Source organism: Eptatretus burgeri, chromosome 12 (genome assembly GCF_056783735.1).
Source record: "Eptatretus burgeri isolate ZD-2024b chromosome 12, Ebu_testis_v1, whole genome shotgun sequence".
NCBI lineage: Eukaryota > Metazoa > Chordata > Myxini > Myxiniformes > Myxinidae > Eptatretus > Eptatretus burgeri.
The window spans coordinates 83609774-83634178 of record NC_140972.1 but is presented as its reverse complement, the minus strand read 5'-3'; the positions used below and the strand labels follow the sequence as shown (position 1 = coordinate 83634178).

Below are 24405 nucleotides of genomic sequence, written 5' to 3'. Positions count from 1 at the left end.
AATCTGTGTACTGTACATCACACCAAGTGAATCTGTGTTAATCATAGGTTCCATCAGCCTCATGCCAAAATGCAATGATGAGGAGGCTGACATGAGGGTCGTGGTTCATATATTACATGCATTGCAAGTACGTACTGTTGGCACTTTAGGAAGTAACCATGTTTATTGTTACATTCCATCATCTGGCTGTGACTCAAACTTTGGCAGATATCTAGGTGGCTTTTGGCATGAGCAATAATTACAGATTTCACAGCATCAATGTCATCTGGTCCAGTCTTGGTGAGGTGAAGTCACAGGCACTACCAGTGTTTCATGCATTTTCTGGTTGCAAAACCATATCAGACTTCAGGGACAAGGGCAATAAATTGGTATGGCAGGCTTAGCAGGTCTACAAAGACATCAAAGACACATTTGTGTATCTGGCACATCACCCCTTCACCGCTTTGTATGCAGACTCTGAGCACGTCCAGAAGATCGAGAGACTGACTGTAATCCTTTATGATAAATATAGTCCTCTGAATTCTGTAAATGAGGCAAGGAAAGAACCCTTCAACCTGAAGGATCCATCCATGGACAGAATGGCACCCACCCCGGATGCTCTACTTCAACATACCTGAAAGAAGGTGAATTAAGCAAGAATCTGGACAACTAGCACACAGACATAGCAAGTGTTACCTTCTCCCGAGGAATTTGCCTGGTGGAATCAAGGTGGTGGAATCATGGTTTGGCTGACAGTCCCTTAGGTACAGTATCTGAAGTATGCAAAGAGCTTCTCAAATGCTCTTCCATAGGAAACTGGTTCAAGTGCAAGTGCAGGAAAGCCGATCTGGACTGCGCACCACTTTCCAAATAAAAATATAAATAATCGAACTGCTTCATGTTCTGAGAACATTACAGATGTGTGAGATACATCACTGAGAACATTGCATATGTACCAGATAAATTATACTAAGACACACGTGGAACTGCGCAATTTGATGTATTAGAAATAGGGTGGTGTTTGTTATAAAAAATGTATTTTCGCATAAATAAGGTGTGATATTGTGATAACTATAGTCAGATGCAGGAACCTCAACAACCCCATCATTTTAATGCAAATTTTGCCTTTCCACAACTTGTAGAACCCAATATTGGTGGTATATTATCATGGTTGTCAGCCATCTTGAATTTTGGTATTTTGGTTGAACATACAAAAAATTTCAAGGGGGTTCCTAGGCTAACATGAATTACTAGACCAAAAGGGAGCCTAATCCCAAATTTGGTGCTTTTATCTGCTCTGTAATGGTAATTTCACGACACCACCTGACTAATTAGGGTTAATTATTTGAGACATTTCTGTAAGTGCTGTGGTATTGCAGTCGCTCTTGTCTGTTTCACCAAAAATGAAAAGTATACGAACTTCAGAGCAAAATAAGATACAAGGTGATCCATTCCATTGTCATCTCCATGTTCAGAGGGGGATCATTGATAAATCAAAAGAGGTGGTGTTAACATTAGACAGAAATTTTGTGAGGCCACATCTAGAATATTGTGTGCAGTTTTGGTCACCACAGTTCTGGAAGGACATAGATGCCATCGAGAGGGTTCAACGCAGGGATACTAAATTGATTCTGGGCCGAGCTCGACTCAGCTATGAGGAGCGGCTGAAAGAGACAGGGCTTCATACACTAGAAAGGAGGCTGTTACGAGGAGATATGATGGAGATGATTGAGATAATGAAAGGTATAGATAAAATTAATGCAGATTAATTATTCAACAGAGTCGACAGTGGTAGGACCAGGGGCCATGGCCTGAGAGTAAAGAAAAGGAGAGTTAAGATGGCAGTGAGGGAGGGGACTTTCACTCAGAGAGTAGTTAATGCATGGAATGACCTCCCTGGAAAGGTAGTGGCAGCAGAAACAGTCGATAAGTTTAAATTAGAGTTAGATAGGTACCTGGAATTTATGGAGATAGAGCGGAATGGGGATGTTGATAGGACTTTTAGGTACCTTGAGCATGGATTGGTGATTGCATGCATCTGTGCAGAGTGTTGTGTGGTTCATGTTGTGTGTTATTTTTACACAAGAACCGTCTTCACTCATCCCCCCTCCACAGGAAAGAAAATAAATAAAAATAAATTACAAATAAACAAACAAGCAAAAAAAAAAACCCAACAACTTTTTCTTTTTTACGTGTGGTGTTGATGTAGCGCAGGCATGATGGGCCGAACGGCCTCCACCTGAGTCAAATTTCCTTGTGTGTCCTTGTGTATCTTTTTACTCCATTAAAATTTATTTCAGAGGTTTTAAAAAACGCTGCAGGAGCCCCCTTGGGATTGCAGGGAGCTCATTGTGATGCTGATGCATACCTGACAACTCCTTCCATATGTCACCCCATTCAAGAGCTCTCCAACCTGTATTATGACTCGGTGTCAGTTGTCAGTGTAAATCATGATATCACTATCATAACATGAAAATGTAAATTGAGCTCAGAACAACAGAAAAATGCACTAATCGTATGAAGTAATATCTGCTTATCAAATCAATTAATGAAAATAAAATGATGTTTGAGTGTCGACTCTAGCTTTCATAACTTGACAGCAGATCACCTTAGAATAAATGCACATTATCACCGTTTTCCTCAGTCTGGAGTGTTTTCAGTCACCAAAGACAAGAAACCAAGAACGAGGACAGATTAAACTAGAGGGTGAGCACTCGGTAGAGTGCAAAACCTCCGCCGCCAATACTGCTGGGTCACTTAAGTGAACCTGATATCCTATTCATTGTAGGTCAAAAAGGATCAGACTCGACTGAACCACGATTGAATAAACTAAACAAGATCGACGCACATGTAGAAATGCCAAAAAAATAAAATCGAAATTTTTTTGAAAAAAAAGTTGCAAAATTTCTATTTTTTTCTAACAAATTTGTTTTTTTGGTTGGAAATCACTTAAAACATGTAGAAATGCAAAAACAAAAATTCAAATTTTCTTCAAAATGGCCGCCATAGCGGCCATTCCAAGTCCAAAATCTAATGGCATGATCCTTGGATCATACCTAATCTCCCCACCAAGTTTCGTCGAAATCCGTTAAGGAGTTTTTCCGTAATACTGTTCACAAACAAACAAACAAACAAACAAAGTCATAGACTGGTACTTACGAAATCGTCAACTTGACCTCTGACCTTGTCTAATAAAAGCTGTCTCGAGAGAAGGTAGCGACGCAAACCAGAAGTTTCTACGATGATTCTGCACCAAACCTTCAAAAATCGAATGTTTGACCTCACTGTGACTTTGACCTTTGACCGATTTTGACCAAAATCTAATCAGCGCTATCCATCACCCTCCTGAATCACGTGGTGTAATTTGACATTAGTAGCTTCTTCCATTCTCGAGTTATCGTGCCTACAAACAAACACACAAACACAAACACACACACACACACACACACACACACACACACACACACACACACACACACACACACACACACACACACACACACACACACACACACACACACACACACAACAAAGACACAAACAGAGGACGGAAGTCATCAATATACTAACGAAATCTTTAGATTAGTCAGCTTTGTGAGTGGATACTGTCGTCTTCTGTTGATCCATTTCACTCTCCCTGGTTTCTCAAAATCAAGATATCTGGAAAAGTATCTTTTCAGTGCAGGGTCTGTACCTGTTTGTGGTGATGATGAGGTCATAGAGAGATTCACTCACCTGGGCAGTGATATTCACGTCTCTGCATGTTGTGAGCCAAAGGTCAAGAGACGTCTGGGTCGGGCCTGGGGAGTCACGGATTCACTGGATCATGGGGTGTGGCGCTGTCGGTACCTATGTGGGAGGATGAAGGTCCAAGTCTTCAAGTCCTTGTGCTTCCAGTCTTGCTCTATGGATGTGACACTTTGACTCTGACCAAGGATCTGAGAAAAAGACTTAACTCCTTCGGTACCGGGTCTCTTCGGAGAATCCTTGGCTATCACTGGTCAGGCTTTGTGTCCAACGAGCATTTGTTGAGAGAGACTCAGATGAGATTTGTTCCTGTATATTCCGTGAGCGTCAGCTGGGGCTGTATGGTCATGTGGCTCGATTTATTGATGTTGATCCTGCTCAAAGATTCTCTCAGCGAGGGAGCCTCGTGAGTGGAGGAGGCCAAAGGGATGACCACATGCTTCGTGGTTGCAACAGGTTGATCAGCATCTCAAAGAGATGGGGATGGGCCAGGCATCTGCTCAGGGGATGACCAGATAAACACTCCTGGAGTCCCGATGGAAAGTGGACGCAGCGATGCGCTGCTCCGGCACAAGCTTCAATACCTAACCTAACCTTGTGCAGGTTATTGACTTATAGTTCTGTTGCACATCTTTTCCCATGACAACCATCTAGTTTGACAGTTCTTTAGCGTTTCCTGCAAGTCAACCTCAGCAAACAGCTGCAATAGCCTCCACCTCTGCACCCTGTTTTTATTTTTGAGCTGTGTTTTCAAAAGTAGAAAATGCCCAAAAAGAAATCATCCACAGGAACAGAGATTTTCTTCATGACATATTTCACACACAGGTTTCGAAGATGACAAAAAAAAAACATAATGCTGAACACCTTGTGGTTTTTCTCCTTTCAGCGAGAAAGGACAGAATTGTTGGCTGCCACCATGACATTGCAATTGTCAATGGCAAACACAATTTGGCTCTCTCAAGGTATGCTGTGCTGGCTGATAAAAAAGAAAGACAAATCGTCAAACTTAACAAAACGTTTTTGAGACAACTTCATCAGAAAAAAAGGAAAATAAGTAATAAAAAGCGAAAAAAAATTATAAAGAGGTGTCTTTAAAATCACCGTTATTCAAAGAGAAGAAAAAACGTCTTGTCTCGTCGTTCCATAAGTGACCTGAAGTGTAAAGAAGATATCCAGTATATGGAAAAAAAATGTCAAGCAGTTAATTACACGGAACAACAAAAATTTTTTACTGGAGATGTGTAAAGTGATTTAGACTAATTTGGGTACGCTGATTTCAAAAATCATAACCGTTTTGCTGTATCACGTCAGGATTTTCAGGAACAGAAATATTCCCATTGCCTAGAAGTCAGGATTTCAATGAAATTTACAAAAATTCATTTATTCATTTATTTCATCATGAATGCTTCAAAATTATAGAAATTACAGAAAAACTCCACTAGAATGTAATTAAAAATGCTTTAGGCATTTGGCTTTGCGTTTGTGCTGCTCTGTGTCAGTTTCACGATGCAGGAACCAGCAGAAATCGCCCATCATGTTCGGGTTGTGCCGCCCTTGGTAACGCGTCTCCATGAGTGAAATCTCTTGGTGGAATCGCTCGCCGTGCTCGTCCGAGACTGCTCCCAAGTTGTCAGGGAAGAAGTTCAGGTGCTGGTGTAGGAAATGGATTTTCAGGGACATCCTGGAGCCAAGTTTCCTGAAGGACTCCAGCAGCTGCTGCACTATTTCTTCATAGTTGTCCGCGCGCTCGTTCCCCAAGAAGTTGTCCGTCACAGCTTTGAAGCTCCTCCACGCTGCCAGCTCTTTGGGGTTTAGAGTTGTCGGAAAAGTTTCGTCCTTCATAATCTGTCGGATTTGCGGTCCAACAAAGACACCAGCCTTGATCTTGGCCTCCGACAAGGTGTTGCCAAACTTTTCCTTGAGGTATGCTAAATACCCATTCATTGATAAAAACCCACGCCCATTCAGATCCATTGCCCGTACAAAACTTTTCATCAAGCCGAGCTTTATGTGGAGTGGTGGAAGGAAAACCTTGGCTGGGTCGACAAGGGCGACATGCTTCACGTTGTGTCGACCAGGTACATGCTCTTTTCGCTCTTCCCAATCTTTCTTCGTCCAGTGATTCTTGTCGTCTCTGCTATCCCAGAGACAAAGGAAGCACATGTATTTCGTGTAGCCTGACTGCAGCCCTAACAACAGCGCCACCACTTTCAAGTCTCCGCAGATGTGCCAGTTGAAGTCATTGTACTTGATGGAATCAAGCAGCTGCCGCATAGTCTCATAGGTCTCTGTCATGCCGAACGCGTGAGCCAGTGGGACTGATGGTTTCTCGTTGCCATTGTGGAGCAAAACAGCCTTCAAGCTGTTCTTCCCCGAGTCGATGAAGAGGCGCCAGTCTGCAGGATCGTGATCACACCCAAGTTCTTTCAACAGACCGTTGATGTCACTGCAGAATGTCATCGTGTCTTGCATCTCAAAGAACTCAGCCATGTCTCTGTGACGTGCTCTGAACAAGGATATCTTGGTGTTAGGTTCAAGTAGATTCCACTGCTGCAGCCTTGATCCAAGCAGCTCTGCCTTCGCCTTTGACAGCGAGAGATCTCTTACAAGATCATTTAAGTCTCCCTGGTTCAGAAGGTGTGATTCTTGAGTGTCGGGTTCAAAAGGTTCATCATCACCATCCTCTTCACCACTGCTTACAGCTATGTTCTGATCAGCTGGAGGTGTTGGAACGGGGTTCTCGTCATCATGAGGCACGGGTTTACGAGCAGAGACGCAGTCAGCGTACTTGATGTGACCTTTATTCTTCTTGTTGAAGCCGGCGATGCTTGTGCAGCAGAAATAACAATCATCATGATGATTCTGCGGCTCACGCCATATCATGGGCACTGCAAATGGCATGCTCGCGCGCTTGCCCACCAACCACTGAGTCAAGGTTGTGTGACAGCTTGTGCAGCAGATGTGTGGTGCCCAGCTCTGTTCTTGGTCCCCCACCTTACACCCGAAGTAGTGAAAGTAGGCGGCCTTCATTTTCACTGCTGTCGATATACTTCGCTGTTGATCTTTTTTGGTATACCGACCACAGACATAACAGAAGTTGTCAGGATGATTGGTACAGGAACGCCTACTCATCTTTATCTGAAAGAAAGAAATATAACACAAGTTAACAACAATTGTACGAAATAGACATGTTAAAGACATATGTAAATTTCATTGAAATCCTGACTTCTAGGCAATGGGAATATTTCTGTTCCTGAAAATCCTGACGTGATACAGCAAAACGGTTATGATTTTTGAAATCAGCGTACCCAAATTAGTCTAAATCACTTTACACATCTCCAGTAAAAAATTTTTTTTGAAATTTGTTGTTCAGTGTTATCAATATCTAAGAAGATTGTAATGTTATACAACCCAAAATACCCAACATTTTTAGAGGGAAAACAAACCAAACAACCTGAGTACTGATCAATGGAAACGTTAAAATGCTTTACCTGTGGGAATTTTGGTCACCTGAAACGTTCCTTTCCCCAATTGGCACCCTCTGCACCTGTGCAGATGGCTTATTCGGCCAATGCTGCTTCATCTGCTCCTCTTGATACTGTTATGGAATCCACCCTAGTTAATGTCTCAGATGACAAAGCATCATTTTCAAAAGCCTCCGATGAACAATAATGTTTGGGATGGTTTCACACTAGTTTCCTCTTTGAGGAAGAGGAAACACGTCAGAATGCCTCTACACCTCATTCGGAAAAGGTGGTGGTTTTAGAATCTGAAACGTCAGACACAGCTCAAGTTTTATCTGACCAGACAACCAAGAGTAATCGGTATAAGTCACTTTTACATGAAAATGTTGCCTCTCCTGCCTGTACCTGAGATTGGCCCTCAGGATGTCATGGAGGAAAATCGTGTTTCTCCTCCAGTAAAGGTTAAAAGCACAACTGTGTTGTTTCCTTCTTGTGTGAATGATCAGGTGTCATGTCGAAACTCAAACGGTAAAAAAAATGACCAAAAATAGATTTTACCTTTCATCCCCCCCCACCCTCCCCCCCCAAACCGTTTTCACAGTGCACCCAACTTACCTCGTAAGAACTTTTTAACCCCAATAGCCGCTGTGCTAGCTGCATCAGATAACCTGCCTGAGCACAATGATAGTACTGAAAAAGAACCACAAATTGTCGAATCTGTTGCAGACTCCCCACTTCTGCCCACATTGCCCGAGGTTCCTTTATAACCTCCACTCCTTCCTGCTCCAACTAAAACAGTGCAGGCTGACAATTTCACACCACAGGTTACCTCGGTCAGTGTCTCAGGAACAGTGATCACAAGTTCCCGGACTGTGCTTCTGATAGGTCTGAGGGGGAATCCTATGGCATTGAAGATTCCCCGACAACTAATGATTCCAATGTTTTACCAACCCAAATTATTAAATTCCTCGACCAGACTTTTAGAAAAAGACACATCGACATGAAATATCATTTTTCTGATCTGCATGGCTTCATTGATACGGCAGGAAATATTATCCGCCAGCCCAGCGACGACCACTTCGCTGACCCTCAGTAAAGTAGGTTTGAAAAAAGTGCATTGAGAAAGCAAAAGAAGAATTGAAACAATAATTTTTGGAAGCTTAAAGGTGCACAGAATCTGAATTCATAGCTTATCTGGAAGTGAATTTCCAAATCAGGGATTGTCATCATGCACCGTCCGTCCGACCGACCGTCCGTCCGTCTCCTATTTCGACTTCTCCGGCCAAACCACTGGGCCGATCTGGCTGAAACTTGGCAGCAACTTTCCGCTCTTGACTGCTAACGGGGATTGCAAAGCTCGTTACAGTCATGTGACTTTAAGTCGGTCAAAAAAAAATTAAAGACAGTGTGGGAGTTTATTCCAAAGGTTGGAAAAAAGAGGAATGAAAGAGTGAAGGTGAGCAGTGATCCGTGATTTTGGTAGTTTTACCAGAAGGAGGTTGTTGGCGGACCTTGAGCGCCCTGCAAAAATATGGTGGGGACAAATTGCAGACAGAGCGGCGGGGGGGGGGGCGAGACCGGAGAGGAGATGGTAGAAGACAGAAAGACCATTGAGTTGCCTGTGGTGAGAGAGTAAGAGGCTCAAAGACTCAGCCTCATCGCAGAAGATACCAATGATCCTAAATGCCTTGGTTTCCACAACGTGAAGCTGAGAGAAGTGATAGGCAGGAGTATCAGCCCAGAGAGGAGACCAGTACTCCACCAGGCTGCGGATGAAAGCTTTGTATGTCATCATGAGCTCAGGTGGGCCGAGGAAGGAGTTTGCACAAATGGAGGATTCCCAGTCGGTGACTGACTTTGGAGGCGAGGTTGGAAATGTGGCTTTCCCAGGAACGATCATGGCAGATAGTGAGACCTAGGAGCTTGAATGAAAGGACTTCTTCAAGAGGATTGCTGAGAAAGTAGATGGAGGGGGGGTTCTAAACGGTCCTTTCAGAGAGACATAGTGAGAGTGTGAGATTTGTCAGGATTGAAAGACATATTCCACGTGTTGGATCAGTTTGTGATGTTGTCCAGATCTGCAGAGAGAAAAGAAGCTGCGGCTTGCCTTTCTGACGGATGACAGATGGTACGACAGAGGGTGGAGTCACCAGCAAAGAGATAAAGAGGATTTTCCAGAGAGTCGGAGAGATCATTGATGAAAACCAGAAAAAGAACAGGGCCCAGAACGCTACCTTGAGGAACTCCAGCCTGGACAGGAAGAGGGGATGAAAGAACTCCATTTAGGGCCACATGGTGACTGCGACAGGAGAGGAAGTCTGCGAGCCATGAGTGGAGATGGCCTTGAATACCATAGAAAGAGAGTTTGGTGAGCAGAGTAGGATGCCAGACTGTGTCAAAAGCACGTGATATGTCCAGGGATACGGCTCTGATTTCATGTCTGGCATTGAATACCTCTATCCATTGTTGGGTGAGCAGAAGCAACATATGACCAGGGAGAGTGACCTGGTCTGAAACCAAATTGATGATCGGAAATCAAGCCATTGGAGAAGAGGAAGCATGGAAGGAAGGACTTCGAAAATTCCTTCAAAAATCTTCTTCTCCAGATTTATCAGTCAGAATCCTACCAAATTTGGGTTACATCATTAGGACAGGGTCCTGATGTTAAAATGTGGAGATCATGCCAATCACCACTTTGTGGAGGCCATTCACTTCAATATCTGGTATGTCCTTCCTTCCATCCGCCCATCAAAAAAGAACCCCTCCAACCCACCATGTTTAAGTCTAAAGGGTTCTAAAGAGGAATTCTAAAGGGTTTCATTCATTTCTCAGCTTTGCTTATTTCATATTAAAAATGGCAAATTGAACTGCTTCCTTCAGACATGGTTGCAATATTTTTTATTTTGGGATATATAGGTGAGTGTTGTGGAAGAGCTAAAAGTAAATAAATCAGGTTGGTTTGTTTCATCCTTGGGACAGATGCTTTGACACACTTCTGATTTTTCAAACCAGAATGTTCCACCGTGTCCAGGGGTAGGTCTATTTACTAATGAGGGGATGTTTTGTGATCATACAATAAATTGGATTTACACATATTTTATTGTAGTTATTGTTTCATCTGTATGCATTAAACATCGTTATTATTGCACTTACCCTGTTTTCTCTATGAGCCTCACTCCCCAATTTTGTAATAGTCCTGTCGAATTAAACATCAGGGGAAAACATTTGTTTTAATCGATTCATTATGTTAAAGTGCTTTCTTTCCTTGAGATGGAGCATTCTCTTTGCACTGTGTTTATCACAAATCACAAATTGATATGTTTTGTTTGCAAAGTGAGACCCCACCCTCTGGGAGGTGGGGGGCATCTTGAAAGATTATGAACCACGATTGGTCACATGGGGCCCCATGTTATTACAAAATACTGCCACACCTGTTGTCACACTGTCCACTTGTGGAACCCATATAGTGAGGCAACTTAGCATAACAAATGTGCATTTTGTGAGGAAAGCACCAAATTTGGCACACTGGTAGCCTATCATATTATGAGCAGATTTGGATATTGGGCCATCTCAAATTCAGCCGCTGATGGCTGTGGCAGCCATTTTCCACTGCCATCAAAAATTTTGAGATGGCCCAATATCCAAATCTGTTCATAATATGATAGGCTACCAGTGTGCCAAATTTGGTGCTTTCCTCACAAAATGTACATTTGTTATGCTAAGTTGCCCCACTAATACCACAGCAATACTCAAAACATACCATTGGCTCCCAGTTTGTGATCCAATTGTGTTAAAGTTTTTTTGCTGGTGTTTCATTGCTTGCATTGTTATAATAAGAGTTTAATTATTCATTGCAATCCCAGTAGACATCTTTGTTCATCTTATGCTCATTTAATTGTTATACCCCAAACACATAATTATTGGGGGGGGGGGGGACAGATCCTTTTCTCATGCCAGTCCTCATCTTTGAAATAAACTTCTGCAAACTATCCGTAGTTTATTCTCCCATACTGCTTTTAAAGGCACACTAAAGATCCATCTCTTTGAAGAACAATTTTAATTGAATGATATTGAATTTATGATTTTTATTTGTTAATGAAATGAATTGTTATGATGAAATAAATTGTTATTTTATTGTAGATTAAGATGTTTAAATGTTTTAGCTTGGTGATTAATTCTGTGTTGTTTTGTACCACACCATGAGCGTCATTACTTGACGGATAGTGGCGCAACAGAAATGTTCATATTATTATTATTATTATTTGTACATTACCTCTTTACCCTGTGTCACTTCACTCATAAAATATCCGACATTTTCAACAATAATAATAATAATAATAATAATTTAAAAATAAAAAAATCTCAAATCACTGTGACGATTTCATAAATATGTCGCACTTTCAGGGCTTGTGGTTCAAGTCTCGTGGGATGTGAAATGGAGACTGGGATTTTAATGTTTTTTTGAGGGAGCAAAGGAGAGTGATGATTTGAGCAAGACTGCGAGGTAAGACTACATTAGTGATATACAGACTTACATGGCATGAAATAGTGTCGATATTAAATTGTCTGAGTCATCTGGACTTACACGGCATTTAATAATATGAAGGCATAAAAATATAATGTGCTTGCTTTGCATTAATAGCAGCATGATTGGCAGTTCTTCTTTTTTCCTTTCCCTCCTTGATTCTTGCTTTCTCAATAATCGTGAAGACCCTCCACCAGAAACCCACCTCTAACGTTTGCTCCTGTTCTACCACTTAACTCTTCCATGAGCCCAAATTTTGTATGTAAAATAAATAAATAAAACTGCTGACAAGAAGCCACGCATGAATGAAAGAACTGTTGAGTGTGGCTTGTTGTCAATCCATGTGCTCACAACCGCATGCTGTTTTCTCACTCATGTTCTTCAGTCACCTCCATGTAACACAACAACAACAATGCACAATGCTATTTTCTCGGAGAGGATAATGATTCATGTGGACGACCCTGTTCCACGGCATTACAAAAAATCAAAAATCACATGATTGCCAGCAGTCCTACCTAGCAAGTCAGCAGTCACAACGTGACCCATATGAGGCACAGTACTTCGCAATGTCATGCCTTGTCCACACCATGTTGTAACTCAAGTAATGCATAATTTTCTTAAAACATTTCCTGTAATTTTTCAGAAAAATCAGTATTTATTATTCAAAGCAAAAACCCCAACCCACATGACAGGTTCACTCGATGATGGTTGCCCAATGAACAAATTGTTTGTCCAGCATAGTCTTGTTTACCTGATGAAATTATCAGGGAACTACGGCAATGAAATGCCTCTCCCTCAGGTATGCAGTTCATCCTATTTTGCTTGCACTCATTCTGAGCCACTGTTAAAACGGTTGGCATTATTCACTGAGAGAGTGATTTTATTATTGATGCACATGTGGTGATAAAGGAAAAGCTGCTACGGAGTCCCACACTGTGCAGGTGTGGGCACACCAGCTGCATTCAACAGGATTCTTCCAACGTGGTGTTTGATATTATTGTCATTTGTCTTGGCTTCACATCTGCAGTTTATCTCAATCTGTAAAATTAATTTTCATTCCAGATCATAGCCACCTTCCAACTGGGTTTGCACTAAGGCACTGCTTCGATTTTTGGAACAGGCAGGTGCAAAAGCCTTCTTCATGAAGCAGCTATGCTTAAATAATGACGGTTCCTCTGCTCCCCTGTGTTCCAAATAAAACGGTTTCAGCACAAAACTATTTTAACACCTATCACACACCAAACTGTAACACACCACATTCACAACTTTATCATATATATTCTCCTGTGACTACACTACATTTGCATATTCTTACTATTGGGTTAACTAAGCACGTAGTTCATGATGCTGGGATTGCAAGGTCAAATATTTGGTGTTCCAAAATGTGCACATCCTTCATTAAGGTGGGATCCCAGGCTTTAGTTTCATTTCCCCGAGATATACGGTACACTGTGTCGTTTTGTGGACTGTTCACATGCCATTGTCCTTCATGCGATAGGTATAGAAGGTCCCCTTATACACCATTTTAAATGTCTGGGAAAAAAAATCTCATCATGTATATACTTTCACATTTTTGAGCAGCTTGGTGTTTGAATATATAAATCATTGGTGCATTGCTCTCATTGGTGTGGGTTCGAAAATTCCTGTGGATGTCCAGCAAAATAATCTACACCCTGTGACGGAATGGCAACCCATCTTAGATAAATTCTAGCAATGGAAACGTTCATGACTTGTCATGTCAGCACCCTGGTACTTTGCAAAGAGTATGGGCTCAGTCAGTTCCACAATTGGTGGTGAACAAGTAAAATTAAAATTAACATTGCTTTTAGAGCACAGCTTTAAGATGTACAAACAAGTGCAATGATGGATAAAAATAATTAATTATAGTTCAAGCGAGAGCTCGAGGACTCGTAAGCAGAGGTGAAGTACATAGAGAAGTGGCTGTGAGGTTGGTAGCCTCACCACAGGGAGATTCGAAGTGCAGATCAAGCAGTATCTGATGTGGAGTCGGGTTCTTCGTGCCGCACACTTCACTACCATTCATCAACACGTCCGAACTGAGTGCCAACCATTCCCCTGCTCCCTCCTGCACAAGCAAAAAAGCATGCCATGCCAAAAGCAGCACCAGAATTATTACCAATATTGAAATATACATGACATTAGTCTCAGCCTGAGTAATGCAATGATGCATATTTCAAAATTCACATAGTAAACAGGAAATTTAAATGAAAATCATTAAAACATAGCAAATTAGCCTCAAGGTTGATATTATTATTGAATATCGAACCTATGTCCAAAATAAGTCAACATGACTCCACTTGCAAACAGGATGATGATTTTTGAAGTGGTTTCTTGTGTATGTGGTCAGTTATTAAGATTTCTAAACAGTGTGTGTCGGAAACAAATGTACTGGAGCTTCCTCCTTGTGATAAGTTATGGTAGGTTTTTTATTTTTTATAAAATGGGGTGAGTTGTGTCGATTCCACATAGCATGGTGAGTGAAAGCAAATTATGTACTGTAGAGCAAGTTATGGGGTTCAACACAACGTAAGCTTTTTGACACAAGGTCAGCATTTTCCCGTTTCAAACCCGACCCGGGTTCGTTTACAGCTGCAGACATTCACAAGTAAATCATACAAGGGAATCCCAATGCTACATGGCCCTCCTCAGCCACCAGACTGACATCACATCATTCCACAAAGCCAAAAACAAGAAAAAGAGCAATCTGAGATTGCGGACCCTTGCCAAGATTTGTTTTGTGTGGTGTTTGTGTAGTTTTGTGTCGTGTATTTTGTGTGGCATTTGTGTGGCATTTGTGTACGGGTGTGTTACATAATAAACAATAGACATAACTACAACTGCCACTTTATAACTGCTGGAAGTGATGACGAGGTACTAAGACATCCTGCTTTGATTGGATACCTGACGCTGACCCATGACATTTATTATTAACCTCCGCCATCTTCAAAGATGGATGGAGGTTACTGTTTTCACCCCTTTCTGTTTGTTTGTGTGTGAACAGTATTACGGAAAAACTCCTCTACGGATTTCGACGAAACTTGGTGGGGGAATTAAGTATGGTCCAAGGATCATGCCATCAGATTTTGGACTTGGTCCAAAATCCAATATGGCCGCTATGGCGGCCATTTTGAAAAAATATTTGAATTTTTTTTTCAATTTCTACATGTTTTCAGTGATTTCCAACCCCCCCACCCCCCCCAAAAAAAAATTGTTGGAGAAAAAAAAATTTGCAACTTTTTTTTTTCAACAAAATTGATTTTTTTTTTTTTGCATTTCTACATGTTATAAGTGATTTCCAACAAAAAACATTCCAAAATTATAATTGCGGCAGATTTTGGAACTTCAGGTGGATATACCCTCGTAAAATCAATTTCTGTCTCAAGGAATCTAGTTATGACGAATGAATTGAGTATGTAAAAGTTAAAAGTAAAAGGGAAAGTTGCAAACTATCACTCTGTGAGCACTGTTGACGTCAAATTGAATGAATAGGATATCAGGTTCACTTGAGTGACCTAGCAGTATTGGCGGCGGAGGTTTTGCACTTTACCGAGTGCTCCCCCTCTAGTTTGTTTGTTTGTTTGTGAACAGTATTATGCAAAAACTCCTCGACGGATTTCGACGAAACTTGGTGGGGGGTGAGGTATGGTCCAAGGATCATGCCATTAAATTTTGGACTTGGTACCCCTCAACCCCAAAAAAATTGTTAGAGAAAAAAAAATGTTTTTTTTTGCATTTCTACATGTTTTAAGTGATTTCCAACCCCTCCCCCCCAAAAAATTGTAACCCCCCCCAAAATAGAGAAAAAAGGTTTTTTTTGCATTTCTTCATGCTTTAAGTGATTTCCAACCCCCCCCCCCCAAAAAAAAAATTTAGAGAAAAAAATTTTTTCTTTTGCATTTCCACATGTTTTAAGTGATTTCCAATCCCCCCTCCCCAAAAAAAAAATTTAGAGAAGAAAAAATTATTTCTTTGCATTTCTACATGTTTTAAGTGATTTCCAACCCCCCCCAAAAAAAATTGTTACCCCGCCCCAAAAAAGGATTTTTTTTTGCATTTCTACATGTTTTCAGTGATTTCCAACCCCCCCCCCCCCCAAAAAAAAAAAATTGTAAGAGAATTTTTTTTTTGCATTTCTACATGTTTTAAGTGATTTCTAACCCCCCCCAAAAAAAAATTGTTAGAGAAAAAAAAATTTTTTGCAACTTTTTTTTCAACAAAATTTCGATTTCTTCTTTTTGCATTTCTTGATGTTTTAAGTGATTTCCACCACCCCCCCCCCCCAAAAAAAAAATGTTGGAGAAAAGAACTATAACTGTCAGCACTGTTGACATCATATTTAATGAATGATATAAGGTTCACTTGAGTGACCCAGCAGTATTGGTGGCGGAGGTTTTGCACTCTCCCAGGTGCTCCCCCTCGAGTTAACCTCCGCCATCGAAGATCGGAGGTTACTGTTTTCACCCCTTTCTGTTTGTTTGTTTGTGAACAGTATTACGGAAAAACTCCTCGACGGATTTCGACGAAACTTGGTGGGGGGATTAGGTATGGTCCAAGGATCATGCCATTAGATTTTGGACTTGGTCCAAAATCCAATATGGCCGCTATGGCGGCCATTTTGAAAAAATATTTGAATTTTTTTTTTTGCATTTCTACATGTTTTAAGTGATTTCCAAAACCACCCCCCAAAAAAAAATTGTTGGAGAAAAAAAAAATTTTGCAACTTTTTTTTGAACAAAATTTCGATTTTTTTTTTGCATTTCTACATGTTATAAGTGATTTCCAACAAAAATGTTTCCAACAAAAAAATTTCCAACAAAACAAAAAAATATATATAAGTGATTTCTCATGTCAGGTCAGGTTCGATCTGTGACCTGCTACAGATACCATGTAAACCTGTACTAACCTGTTCCATGGTCGGGTTGTCGGCGACTAAACCGTCTCCCCCACCAGGTTTTCTGGTGCAGGGGTGTTTGGATATGGACACCCAGCAGGATTAAAAACAAAACCTGTCAAAGGGCGGAGGACCTCCTTGTGAGCCAACGGCCATCCATATCTAGTGCCCAACTGTGTCTGCGGACGTCCTCCTGCAGTTGGGTTACTTTTTATCAGGAGGTTGGTGGCAGGATTTGCACTCCGGCCACCGTAAAACCCTTCATTCCGCAAAATGCAAAAACGCAAAAAAATCTGAAAACCCACTCCGGGGGAGTACCTCCTGTGCAGCTTCCCTTCGCAGGGCAGCTCACCGGATTACGGGATTGGGGCAAAGCCTTCGGGACCCCCAATCTTTGATGATAGGAGGGAAACCACGGGGTAACATCCCTGGGTCAGATTGCGGGAGAGTGTGTCGAAGTGGTGCTGAGGTGTCGTCCACCAGACGGCGGTCTCCTTGGGTTAACCTGAGGCGGTCCCTTCGGGTGGGTGCCTGGAATGTCCTATCCCTAAGAGAGGATGATCACCTGTCTCTGTTATCATCTGAGCTCAAGCGTTTGGACATCGGGATTGCAGCTCTCTCTGAGGTTCGGAGACCGGATTGCGGCGAGATAATGGTGGGTGGTTACACCTACGATTGGTCTGGTCGCTCTGGTGGTTGCCATACCCAAGGAGTTGCTGTAGCTGTGTCTAATAAGCTGACCCCAATGATAATTGAGGTAACACCGGTCAACGAGCGTATTATGAGATTAAGGATTCGTCACTCCTTAGGTGTCATTTCCCTGGTCTCTGTTTATGCTCCGACTGAGGCGAGTGATCTCACCGTGAAGGACACATTCTCCGCCACACTCGAGTCTGTGGTTGATCAGTGCCCCAGACGAGATACACTTCTAGTCTTGGGGGATTTCAATGCATCGACTGGAACTGATAGGGATGGTTATGAAGTGTGTGTTGGTCCCTATGGGTCAGGAACTATGAACCAGAATAGCACTAAGTTCCTTGACTTTGCAAGAAGTCATGGACTTAGGGTGGCTGGTTCATGGTTTCAGCGCCCACAAGCTCATCGCTGTACTTGGTATTCCAACGCTGGCGGTGTGGCAAAGGAGATTGACCATGCCTCATTAACGGTCGTTGGAGGATGATCCAGAACTGCAGGGTCTACCGGAGTGCTCAGTTCCTCAATACTGACCACAGGCTTGTTGTAGCAACTCTAAAGCTGTACCTTAAATCCTGGAGAATGGTACCATCCCAGCCGAGGCTGGATGTTGCCAAGCTCAGGGATGAGAGAGTAGCTGAGGAGTTTGCGAACAGGCTGAGTGGACACTTGGGGGGTCTGGGTGCTTTGGGGGATCCTGAAGAGTTGTGGAGCGCCTTCAAGACCACCGTTGCCAAGATGCCTTGGAGCTCACCGCAGGGCAAAGAAGAATTTTGTCTCTCAAGGGACACTGGATACCATTGACCAGAGTCGCAGGGCCAGGCTGAATGGCAGAGCTGAGCTGTTCAGGGAGCTGAGGCGTAAAACTGTACGTGCACTGAGGGTGGACAAGGAGGCCTATGTGCGAGGAATCTGTGAGGGGGTAGAGCATCACCTGTGGACAGGTGATTCTCGTCCCGCTTACAGGGGAATTCGCGCATTACGTTCATCCAAGCCCATCCCTCGGAGCACTGCAGTTCGAGCAGAGTGTGGTAAGCTCTTGACAGAGGAGTCTGAAGTGAAGGCCCGTTGTACCGGGCTGATCCCCCAGCTGTCGAGTTGGACGTCAAGGGTGTTACAATCCCTGTTGCTGACCCTCGAATCAACTGTGGTCCACCTTCGCTTGTGGAAACACGGGCTGCGGTGAACCAGTTGAAAAGGGGCAAAGCTCCAGGGATCTGTGGCATCCATGCTGAACTTCTCAAGGCTGGTGGAAATGCTGCACTCGTGTCACTGCATGCAGTTTTGTGCTCGGCCTGGAACACAGGCATCATCCCAACTGACTGGAAGAGGGGCCTTGTTGTCCCTCTCTGGAAAGGGAAGGGTGATCGCCAAGACTGCAACAACTACCGAGGGGTGACGCTGCTCTCAGTGCCGGGCAAGGTCTTTGCTCGGATAATTCTTGATAGGGTTCGCCACCATCTGCTTGAGCACCAGCGTCCAGAGCAGTCAGGCTTTACACCAAAGAGGTCAACGATTGACCATATCCTTGCACTTCGTGTCCTCACCGAACGCAGATGAGAGTTTCGGCAGGGGCTGCTTGCAGCCTATGTTGATCTCTGTAAAGCGTTCGATTCAGTGAATCGGGATGTCCTCTGGAGGATTCTTGGTCTTCGTGGGGTGCCACCAAAACTGATCGATCTGATGTCTGAACTCTACTCTGGTACTGAGAGTGCTGTGAAGTGTGGTGGTACCATCTCTGACTTATTTCCAGTTGTTACTGGAGTTCGTCAGGGATGTGTACTTGCCCCCACACTTTTCAGCACTTGTATGGACTGGATTTTAGGGAGGATGTCGGAGAGATCAAGCTGCGGTGCATCGTTTGGCAATGTCAAGATCTCGGACCTTGATTTTGCAGATGATGCAGTCATCTTTGCGGAGACTTTAGACATCCTCTTGGGGGCCCTCGAGGTGCTGAATGAGGAGTCGGAGCCGTTGGGATTACGGGTTTCTTGGGTCAAAACTAAGATCCAGGCTTTCGGTGACATCTTGGATGCTGCTGGCCTGTCTGTGTCTGTTTGTGGTGAGGATGTTGAGGTCGTGGAGAGATTCACTTACCTTGGCAGTGATATTCATGTCTCTGCTGACTGCGAGTAAGAGGTCAATAGATGTCTGGGTCGGGCCTGGGGAGTCATGGATTCACTGGATCATGGGGTGTGGCGCTGCCGGTACCTGTGCGGGAGGACGAAAGTCCGAGTCTTCAGGTCCTTGGTACTTCCAGTTTTGCTCTATGGGTGCGAGACTTGGACTCTAACCAAGGATCTGAGACGGAGACTTAATTCCTTTGGTACCAGAGCTCTTCGGAGAATCCTTGGCTATCGCTGGTCGGATTTTGTGTCCAACGAGCGGTTGCTGAGAGAGACTCGGATGAGATTTGTTACCTGCATAGTCCGTGAGCGTCAGTTGCGGCTGTATGGACATGTGGCTCGTTTTCCTGACGCTGATCCTGCTCACCAGATTCTCTCAGCGAGGGAGTCTCATGAGTGGAGGAGGCCAGTGGGCCGACCACGTGCCTCATGGTTGCAGCAGGTTGACCATCATCTCAAGGAGATGGGGATGGGCCTGGCATCTGCCTGGGGGATGGCCAGACGGAGGTCCCTGGAGTACCGGCGGAAAGTGGACGCAGCGACGCGCTGTTCTGGCACATGCTCCCATACCTGACCTGACCTGACCTGACCAACAAAAAACATGCCAAAATTATAATTGCGGCTGATTTTGGAACTTCAGGTGGATATACCCACGTAAAATCAATTTCTGTCTCAAGGAATTTAGTTATGACGAATGAATTGAGTATGCAAAAGTTAAAAGTAAAAGGGAAAGTTGCAAACTACAACTCTGTGAGCACTGTTGATGGCAAATTGAATGAATAGGATATCAGGTTCACTTGAGTGACCTAGCACTATTGGCGGCGGAGGTTTTGCCATCTACCAAGTGCTCCCCCTCTAGTTATTCAATTGAATTTAGAATGGGATTAAAATAAATTCAATTCAAATCAAATGGAAGACCAAATAGGTACAGTCCTGCGTTAGAGTAATCAGAAGGAACTTGAACAAGCAAAAAGCAAGGATGGAGTTATCAGGAGGATAGGATTCACATTGCAGTTGCTTCTCCTGTACCCTCATACCCATCCAGACACAGCCTAGTGAGCCTTATTCAAAAAAAAAAAATCAAAAAGAACCCACATTCAATTTTGCGAACGCTGCTCATAGAGAGCTCGGCATTGTTCTTCTTGTTCTTCTTCTTGTTGTTGTTGTTCTTGTGAAGAACAAAACCTTAACCTCTATGACTCTGCTCTTATATATACAAGATCCGGATCTCCTTAAATCCTAAGCACATGTACACATCCTCGCATTGACGGTGCCTTTTGAGAGCGTCTATCATGAACTTTTAAATATATTCGGACATTTGCTTTGAAGTTTCGAAAAGTTCACGTTACTATTTTAAGATTATTCCATTTATCGTATTGTAATTTCGTAAATACATTATTTATTTCGTAAATACACCCTCTTCTTCTTCTTTCGGCTGCTCCCGTTAGGGGTCGCCACAGCGGATCATCCGAATGATCCGCACAGTGATTTGGCACATGTTTTACGCCGGATGCCCTTCCTGACGCAACCCTGGTCGCCTCTTATGACACAGGGATATGGTACACCTATTTTAACCGGGGTATACACCGGCCCAGTATACTGGTACTCATTTCGCCGACCTCGGAAGGATGACAGGCTGAGTCAACCTCCTGGTGTATTAATTCAGTGGCTCAACGGGACTTGAACTCAGGACCTTTTGGATCCCAAGCCGCTGCCCTAACCAATGCGCCAACACCAGGCTTATTTCGTAAATACGTAAATACATTATGACGGATCTCGCTAATGGCTTAATCAAGGCATGTGACGAAATATCGGAAGTTGTTGTTGTTGTTGTTTTTTTTCTTCTTCTTCTTCTTCTTCTTCTTCTTCTTCTTCTTCCGGCTGCTTCCGTTACGGGTCGCCACAGTGGATCATCCATATGATCCGCATAGTGATTTGGCACGTTTTACGCCGGATGCCCTTCCTGACGCAACCCTGTTCGCCTCTTACGACACAGGGATAAAAGGGAATACTGTATAAAAGGGAATACTTACGACACAGGGAATACTGTATATTTCCCATCAGTACTAAATCATCATTTGAAGTTTCACGTTGATTGATGAAGGTTCAAGAGAAAGAATTTTTACAAAAACATTTTTGTTCAATCTAATATGGCTAGCAGACCATGTGTCTTATCAATTATTCGAGAATACACTGGCATTTCCAAGGTTTGGGGAACATTTGTGTGAAGTTTCCCTTCGATCTGTCCAGCCGTTCTGGAGAAGATTTTCTTAGGTTTTTGGGTAAATCCAATATGGCTGCCAAACCATGTGACCTATAACATCATTTGTGTGACCGTTTTGTTCCTCGTGGATAGTCGGTCAGACGTGTAAGGTTTCATCTCAATCTGTGATTCCATTTCAGAGAAGAAGATTTTTGAAGGTTTTCTTTCAAAAACAATATGGCTGCTGAATCACGTGATCGATTTTGTCATCAATTTTACTTTTTTTCTGTAGACCAATTTATCCTGAGATAACCGTCAAAATTTTTCATAATGATCAGATGTAGCGTTCCACATATGCAATTATGACGTCATAACGAAGGCACCTTTGATGTCATTAAAAAAAAAACACATTCCCTATGTCCGCATCATAAGGATGTGATATCCACTCCACAGCTGACACTGCTCATGAGAAAGCTGATCGCCCCAATTATGTTTGCTTCCAAATCTTGCATATCAAACGCCTTGCTCCCTGTACCTACCTTACCCTCTCATACCCAACTGCTTGTGGACAATGCGCCTCACTCACCTGAAAACATGCAGATGTTTTTGACAATACTCAACTCAATCCTCATGTGGACACTTAATTTTTTTTAAAGATAAAGTTGAAAATAGAGCAAAATTGGGGAGAGAGAGTAAAGAGAGTGTGCAAGCCAACTTAACAAGAGCAAAAACAACGGAATAGAAGCACAATGTAGAAAAAGATAATATCGTAAGGTGACTGTAATTCAATAGGAATTTGATGCGCAAATTGAGTTAGGGGTGGATATCACATCTTTAGGACATAAGAAACACGAAAATGGAAGGTGACAATTTTTTGACCCCATTAATGGGGTCATGTGACAACTTAATGACCTTGGCCATTATATGGCTATATCAATGTAGAAATGGGCATTTTACAACAATGCATGTTCTGATTGAGAAGATCTAAGTATGTAAACTTGTAGGTTTTAGGATGCCCATTCGATTGACACATGTTCCAAGGCACTACAGGGTCAAGGTCATGCCCTAAGGTCAAGGTCAAACCAAAGAGCTGACATTTTTAGCTTACCTGGAATCTGAATTCCAGATAAAGTATTGTCATCGTGCCTTATTATTTGTCCGTCCATCCGTCTCCTAATTTCCGACTTCTCCGACCAAACCGCTGGGCTGATCTGACTGAAATTTAGCAGCAATGTTCTGCTCCTGGCTGGAAACAGGGATTGCAAAGCTCCGTCCGGTCACATGATTTTAAGTAGGTCAAAATGGTGGACTGAGTAAATTCCTTCAAAGATCTGATTCTCCAGCCCTACTATTCAGAATGCTACCAAATTTGGGTTACAGCATTAGACCAGGGTAGGGATGTTAAATTGTGGAGGTCATGCTGATCATGTGACCGGAAGTGTGTCAAAATGGCCGTCATGCCAATTCCTTCAAAATCTTCTTCGACCCACCGGTCAGAATGCTACTAATTGTTTTTGGTTGCAGCATTCGGCCAGGGTAGGGATATTAAATCATTGAGGTCATGCTGATCACATGACTGAAAGTGTGTCAAAATGGCCGAATTAGTCAATCTTCCAGAAAATCGTATAAAATCCTTTTTAAAATCTTCTTCTCCAGAACCACCAGTCAGAGTGTCACCAAATGTGGGTGACAACATTAGGACAGGGTCCTGATGTTAAATTGCGGAGGCCATGCCGACCACATGACTGGAAGTGTGTCAAAATGGCGGTCGCATACATCTCTTCAAAAATCTTCTTCTTCAGACACACTAGTCAGAATGCTACCATATTTGGGTTGCAACATTAGGACAGGGTCAGAATGTTAAATTGTGGAAGTCATGCCGATCACGTGACCAGAAGTGTTTCAAAATGGTGACAGTAAATTTTGGGGAAAATTGCATAAATGCCTCAAAAAAATCTTCTTCTCCAGAACCACCAGTCATAATGCTACCAAATTTGGGTTACAACATGAGGCCAGGAGCTTTATTAAGTATCTGATGAAGACCAGGATCAGGCATGAGGTGGTCAGGATATCCTCTTTCTTTACATAGGACACTTATCAGCGAAATATTATCAGACATTCTTCTTGATGTCTGTGATTTATTTTCAGATGAGACTGTGTAGATGATTACAGAGGATTAGAGATGAGGAATCCACCAGATTCCCTGAAGGTCTAAAAAAAAGTTTCAAAAAATACCTATCAAATTGCAGTTTTGAGTAAAAAAAAAAGTCAGTTGGGGGTTTGACCGAGAACCTCAGGTTGACCATTATCCCGTATGAGATTGGAACATGTCTCAATCGATTGGACATCTTAAAAACTACAAGTTTACATGCTTAGAGCGACTCACTGAGATCATGCATTGCTGTAATGTGCACATTTCCACATCGATGTAGCCGTACAATGATCAAGGTTATGAAGGGGTCACCTGACCCTGTTAATGGGGTCAAAAAAAAACAGTCACCTTCCATTTTCATGTTTCATACATCATACGAATGCGATATCCACCCCAAAACTCAGTTTGGGCATCAAAATCCTACTGGGGCTTATAATGAGGACGTGGTAAACCTCACTCATAGGACAGAAAAGGGAGAGAAAATGAGCAGTGATGACGCTGGTCCAGGGTGGATTAAAGGGTGAGCGAAGATGCAAAAAACAAGGCATTCCACTTCACATGCTTGGCTAGACATAGGCTGTAGAAGAGATTACCAGAGAGTCAG

General features: G+C 42.8%; 1 protein-coding gene across 2 annotated transcripts in view; it reads right to left on the bottom strand.

The window, feature by feature from the left end:
* Positions 1 to 24405, bottom strand: part of LOC147016015 (protein unc-13 homolog B-like) — a 1009527-nt gene that overhangs the window by 517461 nt on the left and 467661 nt on the right. For both annotated transcript variants that reach the window (XM_085848698.1, XM_085848699.1), the window contains one exon: positions 13678 to 13801. In XM_085848698.1, the coding sequence (XP_085704824.1) occupies positions 13678 to 13801 (124 nt within the window). The remainder of the gene's footprint in view (positions 1 to 13677; positions 13802 to 24405) is intronic.